General features: G+C 41.4%; 1 protein-coding gene across 11 annotated transcripts in view; it reads right to left on the bottom strand.

The window, feature by feature from the left end:
- SLC20A2 (solute carrier family 20 member 2) overlaps positions 1-13,061 on the bottom strand; it is a 107,735-nt gene that overhangs the window by 15,534 nt on the left and 79,140 nt on the right. For all 11 annotated transcript variants that reach the window (XM_045055118.1, XM_023252212.2, XM_023252209.2 and 8 more), the window contains 2 exon segments: positions 8,835-9,038; positions 6,697-7,288 (listed from right to left, as the gene is read on the bottom strand). In XM_045055118.1, the coding sequence (XP_044911053.1) occupies positions 6,697-7,288; positions 8,835-9,038 (796 nt within the window).

Below are 13,061 nucleotides of genomic sequence, written 5' to 3'. Positions count from 1 at the left end.
GAGCCTGCTTGGGATTCTCTCTCTCTGTCTCTCTCTGCCCCTCTCCTGCTTGTGCCCTGTCTCTCCTTAAAATAAATAAACAAACTTAAAAAAAAAGTGATGAACCTCCAAGGACACATCATTATCATCCAAAGTCCACAGTTTACATTAGAGTTCACCCTTGGTGTTGTACATTCTGTAGGTTTGGACAAATGTATAATGACCCGTAGCCATCTTTATAGCCTCATACAGAGTGTTTTCACTGCCCTAAAAATCCCCTGTGTGTATTCATCCCTCTTCCCCACCTCAACCCCTAATCTTTTCACTGTCTCCATAGTTCTGCCTTTTCCAGAATGTCATATAGTTAGACATTCATACAGAACGTAACTGTTCAGATCGGCTTCTTTCACTTAGTAATATGGTTTACGTTTCCTACATGGCTTGGTAGCTCATTTCCTTACAAGTACTGAAAAAGATTCCATTGGCTGTATCACATTTATTTATCCCTTCATCTACCAAAGAACATCTTGGTTACTTCCAAGTTTTGGTAATTGGGTATAAAGATACTATAAAATCTGTGTGCAGGTTTTTGAATGGACCTCAGTTCTCGACTCCTTTGAGTAAATACCAAGGAGCATGAATTACTGGATCACATGGTAAGAGTATGTTGAGTTTTGTAAGAAGGCTCCAAACTGTCTTCCCAAGTGGCTGTCCCATTTTGCACTCCCTCCAGCAACGAATGAGTTCCTGTTGCTCCACAGCCTTGTCAGCATTTGGTGCTGTCAGGGTTCCATACTTTGGCCATCCTAACAGTTCATAGTAGTATCTCATTGTTTTAATTTGCATTTCCTTAATGACATGATGTGGAATATCTTTTCATATGTTTGTTTGCCTTCTGTGTATCTTCTTTGGCAAGGTGTCTGGTAATGTGTTGGGCTCATTTTTTAATTGGGTTGTTTTCTTATTGTTGAGTTTTAAGAGTTCTTTGTATATTACTATTTTATCAGCTACATCTTTTGCAAATATTTTCTGTTTCTGGCTTGTCTTCTCATTCTCTTGACACTTTCATCATGCAGAAATTTCTAATTTTAATGAAGTCCAGTTTATCTAGTAGGATTGTGCCCTTGGTATTGTATCTAAAGAGTCATTTCCATACCCAAGGTCATCTAGGTTTATTCTTGTGTTATCTACCAGGAGTGCTATAGTTTTTCACTTTACATTTAGGGTTGTGATCCATTTTCAGTCACTTTTTGTAAAGAGTGTAAGGTCTGCATGCAGATTGGTTTTTTTGCACATGGATACCTAGTTGTTCCAGCACAATTTGTTGAAAAGACGCTCTGCTCCGCTGTATTTCCTTTGCTCCTTTGTCAAAGATCAGTTGACTATATTTATGGGAGTCTATTTCTGGGCTCTATTCTGTTTTACTGATTAATCTTTTCTCTCAGCAATACCACACTGTCTTGATTACTGTAGCTATATCGTAAGTCTTGATGTTGGGTAGTGTCAGTCCTTCAACTTTGTCCCACTCTTTCAAGACAGTGTTGGCTACTCCAGGTCTTTTGCCTTTATCAACTTTACAATCAGTTTGCTGATATCCACAAAATAACTTGCTGGGACTGCACTGAATTTATAAATCAAGATAGGAAGAACTGACATCTTGACAATACTGAGTCTTTCTATCCCTGAACATGGAAAATCGATTTATATCATTCTTTAATTTTATTCATCAGCTTCGCAGAAATATTTCACTATGTGGATGGTTTTCTGTTTTTAATTTCAGATGCCACTTGTTCATTACTGGTATGTAGGAAAGCAATGGACTTTTGTATATTAATCTCGTATTCTGCAACCTTGCTCTAACTGCTTATTCATTTCAGGAGTTTGTTGATTCTTTTCAATTTTTTACATAAATGATCATGTCATCTGTAAACAAAGGCAGTTTTCTTTCTTTCTTCCCATTCTGTATATCTTTTATTTCCTTTTCTTCTCCTATGCATTAGCTAGAATGCTATGCATTCAGTATAAGCTGAAAAGGAGTGGTAAAAGAGGACATCCTTGCCTTGCTCCCGATCTCAGTGGGAAAGCTTTGAGTTTTTCACCACTAAGTATAATGTTAGCTGTAGGTCTTTTGTGAATATTCTTTATCAAGTTGAGGAAGTTCCCCTTTATTCCTAGTTTACTGAGAGGTTTTATCATGAATAGGTGGTGAAGTCTGTTAACTCCTTTTTAGCCTATTGATGTGATGGATTACATTAACTGATTTTTGAGTGTTGAAGCAGCCTTCTTTATCTGGGATAAATATCACTTGGTCATGGGGCACCTGGATGGCTCAGTCAGTTGAGTGTACGACTTCAGCTCAGGTCATGATCTAATGGTTCGTGGGTTCAAGCCCCACATCTGGCTCGCTGCTGTCAGCATGAAGTCCACTTTGGATCCTCTGTCCACCCCCCCCCCCCGAAAATAAATAAACATTAAAAATATATATATCATTTGGTCATGGTGACCAAATGGTCATGGTCATTCTTTTTATATATTGCTGGATTCAATTTGCTACTTATTTTGTTGAGGATTTGTACATCCATGTTCATGAAGGATACTGGTCTATAGTTTTCTTTTATGTTAATGTCTTTCTCTGGTTTGGGTAATAAGGTAATACTGGCCTTAGAGAGTAAGTTAGGAAGTATTCCTTCTACTTCTCTCCTTTGAAAGCCATTGTAGAGAATTGGTATAATTTCTGCCTTAAATATTTGGTAGAATTCACCAGTGAACCCATCTGGGCCTGGTGCTTTCTATTTTGGAAGTTATTAATTACTGATTTGATCTCTTTAATAGGTACGGGTCTATTCAGAGTGTCTATTTCTTCTTTTGTGAGTTTTGGCAAAGTGTGTCATTCAATGAATTAGTCCTTTTCATCTAGGTTATCAAATGTAAGAGCATAAAATGGTTTATAGCATTATCTTTTTAATGTCCATAGAATATACAGTGAAGACTTGATTTCTGATATTAGTAATTTGTGTTTTTCTTAGTCTGGCTAGAGGCTTATCAACTGATCTTTCAAAAAATTATCCTTTGGTTTCACAGATTTTCTCTTCTGATTTCCTGATTTCAATTTCACTGATTCATGTTCTAATTCTTATTATTTCTTCTGCTTACTTTGGATTTAATTTTCTCCTCTTTTTCTAGTTTCCTTGGGTGGGAATTGAGAATACTGATTTTATGTATTTGTTTTTCCTAATATATGTGTTCAATGGTATAAATTTCCTTTTTAGCACTGCTGCATCCCACAAATTTTGATGAGTTTTCCTTTTTTCATTTTTTAATGTTTTTTCATTTTTTTTTTTAGAGAGAGAGAGAGAGAGACTGTGAGGGAAGGACAGAGAGAGAGGAAGACACAATCTGAAGCAGGCTGTAGGCTCTGAGCTGTCAGCACAGACCCTAATGTGGATTCTTTTTTTTTTTTTTTATGTTTATTTTTGAGAGAGACAGAGAGTATGCAAGGAAAGGGCAGAGAGAGAGGGAGACACAGAATCCAAAGCAGGGTTCAGGCTCTGACACGGGGCTCTAACCCATGAACTCTGAGACCATGACCTGAGCCAAAGTTGGATGCTTAACTGACTGAGCCACCCAAGTACCCCCCAATGCAGATTCTTTTTTTTTAATTTAATTTAATTTAATTTAGTTTAATTTAATTTAATTTAATTTTTTAATATGAAATTTATTGTCAAATTGGTTTCCATACAACTCATCCCAACTGGTGCCCTCCTCAATGCCCATCATCCCCAATGCGGATTCTTAAAGCCTCTCATAGGGCTCTGAACTGAGAGTGGCGCCTGCTTAAGATAACTCTTTCTCTCTCTCTCCCTCCCTCTCTCTGTCCCCCTCCCTTCCCCTCCCCCCCCATGCTGTCTCTCAAATGAAAAAACAAACAAGCAAAAACAAAAGCATTCCTCATTTCTGTTACAGTGTTATCTCTAGTATTTCCTTCTGGTTCTTTCTTACAGTTTCCAAGTCTCTGTTAACATTGCCCCATCTGTTCTTGCATGCAGTCTACTTTATCCATTAGAACCCTTAGCGTATTAATCACGGTTGTTTTAAATTCCTAATATGATCATTCCAACACCCCTTTCCATTTCTGGTTCTGATGCCCACTCTGTCTCTTCCAATTGGTTTTTTTTTGTTGTTGTTGTTGTTTTTTGCCTTTTGGTATAACTCGTAATTTTTTCTTGATAGGCAGATACCATGTACCAGGCAAAAGGAACTGCTGTAAGTAGCCTTTAGTAAGGAACATGGTGGTGAAATGCAGGAGGGCGAGGAAGCACTCTAGAGTCCTATGGTTAGATCTCTGTCTTTTCATGAGCCTATGCCTCTGGACTGTGAACTTCACAAGTATTTCTCAGGTTTTCTTCTCCCCCTTTATGTAGGATAGGGTGGCTCAAGTGGGCTGCAGCTGGGTATTTCCCTTCCTCCAGGTTAGCCTGTGATAATAACCCAGCAGGTTAGGCTCCCGTTAACTAGTTTCCCCTCGGGGTTAGGCTTGTTAAGAACACAGTGCTCTGGGTACGTCAAAATGGTTACCTTCCCTCTCCCTGTGATGCAAGGGAGGAGGGGAGTTTCTCTGATTTTCACTGAGGATGAGCTAGGGCTCCTAGATATAAAGCTGACAATCTTGTGCGGGCCCCTCCCACTGGCTCTCCCTGGAGTCTCTACTGACTTTAGGAACTCATCCTTACAGTTCAGGTTTTTCTCCCTGGCACTGGTTCCCAGAGCAGTTTCCACTCGAGAGTCTGTCCTCCCTTATTCCCTGTACATGTCTCTCTCTCGTACCTGTCTTGGGGGCAGTGGTTGCCCTGTGTCCCCCTCTCTCTTATGGCTTCAAGGGGAGCTGTTGATTTTTCAGTGTGCCCACTTTTTTACTTGTTGTTAGGATGGACTGATAAGTCCAAGCTCCTACATGCAGAAGCACACACAGGCTTTCAACGCCGGGCATCTGCAGCCCTGGTCTCCCCCTCTCAGCCCACCCGACACCAAGCAGACACAGTGGAGGCTGAGCGTCAGGAAGAACTGGCTCTCAAGTCTGCTTCTCACTAGCTGTGTGATCCTGGGCAAGAAACATCACATCTCAGCTTCAGACTCCCTGTCTTTGAAAGATACCACTTATGACCTCAAAGGACCTACTTAAAGTGGATTAGAAGAGGTTATAAATGGTTCAGCACTGAGGCCTGGACTATACTTAATAATCTTTTGTTAAAGGAATAGAAGCCTTATCTTCATGGTTACATTACTTCCAGAACTTGCTTTTATCAGACCAAATCTGTACTCAGAAGCCTCAAAACCAGTCCCTAAACTGCAAGCTTTAAACTCCAGTCACCTGTAGCAGCCACTGCCTGGATCCTCCTTAGGCCTGGAAATACTGTTTTGGGGTGGTTTGTCCATGTACATGCTTTTTTCAAATCTCCCCAACTGGAATTTAAATTCCAAAGAACAGGGACCCAATTCATAACACTTTGCCAGTACCAGGATCTCAATTTTTGATCAGGGGGCACCTGGGTGCTTGGTCGGTTAAGCATCTGAGCTCTTGATTTTAGCTCAGGTCATGATCTCACAGTTTGTGAGCTCGAACCCTATGTCGAGCTCTGTACAGACAGCACAGACCCTGCTTGAGATTCTCTCTCTCTCTCTCTCTCTGCCCCTCCCCTGCATTTGTGCACACATTCTCTCTCTCAAAACAAGTAAATAAAAACTTAAAAAAATTTTTTTTTCATCAGGAGGAAGAGGAAGTAGGGTGGTGCTGGGTGTGGGGCAGTCAAAAAATCAAGCTAGGACAGAGAATGATGCCTCAAATACAGTAATATGATAACACCTATATAACATTGAGCAGAACCCAAAATGTCCAGACCTCTTGCCTGGTGGCAAGAATTTTTAAAAAGAACAGAAATTGAATTACATGTGGTTAGGTGGTATATGGAAACCCCCAGCTATAACATGGAGAGTCATATATCTGGGCAATAAGAAATACAACAACAGCATGTTTCCCTGATCTGGACAGAAATATCAGGCCTGCATGATAGTTACAATAATAATAATAATGAAAATACACAGCTACTGATTATGTGAGAAACACCATCCTAAGCACATTAAATAAAGTATGTCACTTAATCCCCATAGAAACCCCTGAGGTTGGTACTAGTTTTACTCCCATTTTATAGATTGGGACACTGAGGCTTTAGGGCATCAAGTGACTTGTGTAGGGCTTCCCAGCTCATAGGAAGAGAGCAGAGACTCTACATATTCCAGGCTTCTGAGACCTGCTGACCTTACAGTCCACATTCTCTCCCTCCGTGGCCTCCTTGCTCTTCCTAGAATACACCAGGCACACTCCTTTCTCAGGCCTTTGCACCTGCTGTCCTGGGAATGCTCTCCTACCAATGCCCACACAGCTGGCTCCCTCAACCCCTTCAGATCTCACTCAGGGAACCCTCACTTGAGCAGCCTAGCCAACACTGCTGTCCTCCAGATGTTCCCATCCCCCCTTCTACCTGATCTTCCCCTGCACATTTACACCTCCTGGCATACTACACACGCCACCTATTTACTTGTTTACTCCTGGTGACAGGGATTTGTGTCTGTTGTTCCTTGCTGCATCCTGACACCCACAGCAGTGCCTGGTGCACGAGCAGACCCTCCGGACATACTTGCTGGATGAAGGGATGGACTTACCTCACGTCATTGCCACCATGAGCAAAGGATCCAAAACAGGCAGTAAGGACTTGCAGGAAATGGAACAGGAGGTGGACCTCGGCTGTGTCCTTCTCCTCCTTCTCCTCTTCTGCAGGGTCGTCTCGGGGCTGGTCGGGATCCGTCAGCTCAGATGCCAGCTTCATTTCCACACCTCCCTCATCGGCCTCTATCTCAGCTTCTGCTACCGCATTGCAGTAGCTTGAGTAGCTGTCATAGCGAAGCCTCTTTTTAGAATAGGACACAGCGTCCCCCACCAGCTTCTCGCTGTCCTCTGGCGCAGACGACGAGTCAGCAGCTTTGAAGGTCGAGTGGACAGGCATTCCACAGATGGCTGCCGTGTAGCACGTGTAACTGTTATTTCGCCGCAGAAATCGGTAGTTGTTCTCCTGTGCGGGCCTCTCCTCGGGGCCCCTGTCTGAGTGAATCCTGTGCAGCAAGTCTTTGTAGAGCCCCGAGTCTTTGTGCACCGTGTGGTACACGTGCCCGTCACTCCTCGTGTGGCCGTCAAAGCCGAAGGTGCCGTTGGAGACGGGTGATTTTGCAGAGCCGTGAGTCATGGAAAGTGCCCTTCCTGAAACGGGTTAAAAGGAGTCTTATTTTCTAGCTTTTGAATATAAATCGTTTCTGTAAGGCAATATCCCTCATCCTTTATGGTGGTGATCTCTGGAAATTTGGGTTATGGATGATTTTCAATCTTTTTCCACATGCTTTATTTTCCAAATTAACTATAAAGAGCATGCAATACAGTTAAAATGAAAAAGGGAACTTGGAACATACAACACATGGGCAAAACTTTGAAAGTGATGTTATTTAAGTTCTCCTAAAAAGCATCTTCCAGGGGCGCCTGGGTGGCTCAGTTGGTTAAGTGTCCGACTTCAGCTCAGGTCATGATCTCACTGCTTGTGAGTTCGAGCCCTGTGTCAGGCTCTGGGGCTCTGTGCTGACAGCTCAGCGCCTGAAGCCTGCTTCGGATTCTGTCTCCCTCTCTCTCTGCTCCTTCCCCACTCACACGCTGTCTCTCTCTCTCAAAAATGAATAAACATTTTTTAAAAAGCATCTTCCAGAAATGACTACGGCACTCTTTCCTGTTTCTAGTAACCAATAAAGGGAAAATCTTTATAAGGAACTTATTTGAGGAAAACTTCATGCGTGAGGGACAAAATCCAGTTCGCTATGAGATAGATTTGTAGGTGCTCCTTAAAGGCCAATCATAAATGTCAAAGGCAGTTATCTGTCAGATCAGCGGAGCAAAATTCATTTGCTTTCTTTGGGTCAAGTCTGAGACCGCACCTATGGGAAGTGAAAGCAGGTGCCAAGGCCCCACCTTGCAGGGAGGCAGGAAGCTGTCCCAACAGGCCTGGCAGAGGCTGGTGCTCACCCATCTTTAACCACAAATGTTATGAGACAAAAGAACCCCCAAGACGGCAGGACAGTCTTGACGTTTTTTGAGGTTTCTGTGATGCTACACTAGGCTTTCTCTTTATGTCCTCCATGTGGAAGGCATGTTTAGCAAACTGGAAAAGCCAATCTTCGGCAACCAGGAAACTGCAACATGGAAGACGCAGGTGCAGTTGACTGAGCTGCAGAGAGGTGGTGTGTGGGCCCTGGTGCCGTTGATGAGACTATAAACATCTCTTGGAAGAAAACCACAGGACCTGAGTGAGCTTGCTCTGTTGACTGCATGGTCTTCTGAGACCTCTTTAGCCCCTGGACTACCCCAAAACATAAAACTGAGGGACACTTTTGTGCATTAAAACCTAACCACCCATGGGGCGCCTGGGTGGCTCAGTTGGTTAAGCCTCCAACTTCAGCTCAGGTCATGATCTCGTGGTTCACAAGTTCAAGCCCCGAGTCAGACTCTGTACAGACAGCTCAGAGCCTGGAGTCTGTTTCAGATTCTGTGTCTCCCTCTCTCTCTCTGCCCTCCCCCACCCACACTCTGCCTCTTTCTCCCTCACTCTTTCTCAAAAACAAATAAACATTAAAAAAAATTTTTTTAATATATAAATAAAACCTAATCACCCACAGGCAGCCTGGCTGGTGTCTCCTGCTCACTGGCCCCCTAGGAACTGCTCTCTACCACCATGGAAACCCCACACACTCCGTGCACACCTTACCGTAGGAGGCCCGGGGGTGGTTTCCCACTGATGTGCCTTCAGAGGTTCCAGATGGCTCCCCAGCTGAGCCCGTGAGAGGGACAGTGCTGTCGTCATTAGCCTTGGCACCTGGTAGCTCTTTAAATACTGGGGACTCCACTTCCTGAATTTTACTGAGGCTTTCGTCAGAAACTCGCGATAAAGCAGCTTCTTTTTGTAATTTGCCTAAAGAAAATATAGGTATAACTGAAAATTCTGAAATTAGAGATCTTGTTATTGAAAAGCGAATGTAAAAGTGAGCATTTATCTTTATACTTTAGTATTTAACTTTGAAAATGAAAAAATAGTTGTAGCTAAATAGAAAAAATGAAGAGGAGACTTCAATCAATTATCTGGGAAACTCAAGCCAGAAAATTCAGCTACTGAGGACAAGAGGGGTAGGCTCAGGCCTCAATTATCTCCTTCAAAACCAACAAACTGAGAGGGCTAGATGCGGTCCCCACAGTCCCTTCCACCACTAGTACTCTGTAATCCTACGACCATCTGGACTGGCCTTCTATTTTCTTAAACTAACCTCAAAATCACTGAAATGTTTATCCTTTTTGTCTTCAGAGATATTAGTTATAATCTGTTTGGTTTTCTTCTGTTCAATAAATTACTGGTCTCTGATTTCTCCAGGTCACCAAATCTTAGAAAACAAGTAAATCATTTTCCAAAAAGGAACAGAGAGATCCTAATTACTTTTAAAAATCTTTTACTTTCAAAAGATAATTTTTTTAAAAAAAGCTGCTTTAAAGCTCTATAGGATTCTTTTTAATCAGATCTTATATGTGGTGCTGATTTAATGATCTTGCTGCTTGTAGATTCTCCTGGGCAAATTTCTAAGCTCTCACCTACAGAACTAAAATGGAAGTTTTCTTCTCTGCTGGATATACTCACATAATCCTGTCACCTCCCTGTATCCACGTACACAGTCAGAAATACAGACAGATTTTTTTTTTTTTTTAGATCTTGGACCTTAAGGTGCTTATAATCAAAACGTGAGAAGACAATATTTGTAAAGATTACAACAATTAAGCAAAAATTGTTAACACTTACATGAGACAGGTTTTATTATTTTCTGCTTTTTATTAATGAGCAAACTGAAGTACACAGAGAGATTAAGTCATTTGCCCAGAACCACACAGGTGGTAAAATGCAGGCATTTTAGCTCTATGGTCCATGACCTTAATCACTAGTGTATACTTAAAATATTAGACCAAGAAATATATATTGAACTAACAAAATATGGCATTGATAAAACAAAATCTCCTCAGAAGCCTATTGGGAGCAATACCAGTTTCCTGCTGTTATAGCATTAAGCTGGAAAGCAAAGATTTTATAGTCTATTCGGCAAGAAAGCTATTAGGAAAAGCCTTTAAAAATCAAAACATTTAGTGGGGCGCCTGGGTGGCTCAGTTGGTTAAGCGTCCGACTTCGGCTCAGGTCATGATCTCACAGTTCGTGGGTTTGAGCTCCCTGTCAGGCTCTGTGCTGACCATTCAGAGCCTGGATGGAGCCTTCAGATTCTGTATCTCCTTCTCTCTCTGCCCCTTCCCTGCTTGTGCTTTGTGTCTTTCTCTCTCTCAAAATAATAAGTAAAAACATTTAAAAAAATGTTTAAAAAATCAAAGCATTGAAGTATAGTTGATCATTCCTATGGGTTAAACCAGACAAGCAGTATGTTTAAGGGGCTCATCTTCAGTTAGTAGTCTGTATGAATGGTGGAGGGATAGTTATTTTCAGCAGAGAGCAGGGAGCAGCTACACAGGAGAAGCAGCAGCAATTCATCCAGCCATTATTAAATTTTTTTTTTTAATGTTTATTTATTTTGAGACAGAGAGAGACAGAGCATGAACAGGGGAGGGGCATAGAGAGAGGGAGACACAGAATCTGAAACAGGCTCCGGGCTCTGAGCTGTCAGCACAGAGCCCGACGCGGGGCTCGAACTCACGGACCGTGAGATCATGACCTGAGCCGAAGTCAGACACATAACCAACTGAGCCACCCAGGCGCCCCCATCCAGCCATTATTGATGTGGCTTTACTATTTAGTCTGAAGTTGTATGTATTAATGTGGATCTTTTTAATTTTTGTTTTAAAATTTACATGCAGTGAACTATGTATTTGTGTGCCCATCCTGATTCTAAGACATGTCTAGACTCATGTAACCCTCACCACAATCAGAATACAGAAAAGTTCTATCACCTCCCAAAGCTCCCCTGGTAGTAAGACCCACTGCCCATCTCCTTGGCAATCACTGACCTGGTCTCTTCCTGTGTTCTGTCTTTTTCAGAATGTCATATAAATGAAACCATAAACTTTGTATTTTTATAAAATTTTTAAAATGGAAAAAACTTCTATGAGTGGGTGAAACAAAGAACTTTTAGATGTGACACCCAAAACACAATTTATAAAAAAAGAAGTTGTGGGGCCCCTGGGTGGCTCAGTTGGTTGAGGGTCTCAACCCTCAAACTCTCGATTTCGGCTCAGGTCATGATCCCAGGGTTATGGGATCAAGCCCTGTGCTGGGTTCTGTGCTGTGAAGCCTGCTTGAGATTCTCTCTCCTTCTGCCCCTCTCCCCAATTCGTGCTCATCCTCTCTTTATATAAAAAAAATAATAAAAATTAAAAAAAGTTGATAAATGGCACTTCATCAAAATTAAAACTACTGTTCTGTGAAAAACACTATTAAGGGAATGAAAAGACAATCTACAGATTAGAAATGTTTACAAATCCCCTGACAAAGGACTTGTATTCAGAATATATAGAGAAATCTTCAAGAATATTGCAGTGAAAAAATGAGCAAAAAATTTGGACACTTCATCAGTAGAGCTATATAAATGGCAGATAAGTCTATGAAAAGGTACTCCACATCGCTAGTCATCACAGAAGTACAAACTGAAATCATGAGATACCATAGACACCAATTTGAATGTCTCCAAAACAATGGGCAAATTTTATGTATTTTATTTTTTTCCCTAAAAGTCTTCTCATTTTCTATTTTTGTTTAAATCTATGCTATGCTTTGAGTTAATTTTTTTGTTTGTTTTTTTTACAGGTGTAAGGCTTAAGTCAAGGTTCTTTTTTTGGCATACAGATGTCCGAATATTCCAATACCATTTGTTGAAAGGTGATTCTTTCTCCACTGAAGTGCCTCTGTACTTTGTTAAAAATCAACGTGCCAGATTTGTGTGGGTCTATTTCTAGACTCGAGTTCTGTTCTATTAATGTGGATGTCCATCTCTTCACTAATACCACACAGTCTGGTCACTTTATATTAACTCTTTGAGTAAAGTAGTATGAATCTTCCAACTCTGTTCTTTTTCAAAAGTGTTTTGGCTATTCTAGTTCCTTTTCCTTTCAATATAGATTTTACTTTTTTTTTTTAATGTTTTATTTATTCTTGAGAGAGAGACAGAACATGAATGAGGGAGGGGCACAGTGAAAGAGGGAGACACAGAATCCGAAGCAGACTCAGGCTCTGAGCTGTCAGCACAGAGCCTGACATGGGGTTTGAACTCACGAGCTGTGAGATCATGACCTGAGCCGAAGTCGGATGCTCAACCGACTGAGCCACCCAGGTGCCCCTCAATATAGATTTTAAAAGCAGCTTGTCTAAATCTACAAAATAACCTGCTTGGATTTTAACTTCAACTGTGTTAAATCTAGAGAACAATTTGACAAGAACTGACATCTTAATGATACTGAATCTTCTAATTCGTGAACATGGTATGTCTCATTTGTTCTGTTCTTCTTTGGAATATGGATTTTCAAACTGAGATATGTCCACACTGAAACAGGATCGTAAGGCACACTCTGAGGCTGAAAGTAAATACTTCTTTTTATCTGAGAGCCCTGTAACAGCATGTGGCCTTAAGGCTTAGAACTATGTTGCTAAGGACAGAATAGTAGCTCTTGTAGCTTTCTGATCCATATTCTTCTTTTTGAAAAATTCTGTTGAAATATGATTTATATACAATAAAATTCATACATTTTAAACGTGCAGACAGATGACCTGTGATGGATGAGTACACCCTATAAACACTACCACAGCTGGGACAGAGAACACTTCCATTTCCATGTCCCTGGAAGGTTCCCATGTGCCCCTTTGCCATTAGTCTCCTGGAAACCCCCCACCATCTCCAGCACCTAGTGCTTTCTATCGCTATAGATTAATTTTCCCTGGAATCATATAGGATGTACTATT

The sequence above is a fragment of the Felis catus genome, chromosome B1, assembly GCF_018350175.1.
Source record: "Felis catus isolate Fca126 chromosome B1, F.catus_Fca126_mat1.0, whole genome shotgun sequence".
Taxonomy (NCBI): domain Eukaryota; kingdom Metazoa; phylum Chordata; class Mammalia; order Carnivora; family Felidae; genus Felis; species Felis catus.
This window is presented reverse-complemented; position numbering and strand designations above follow the sequence as displayed.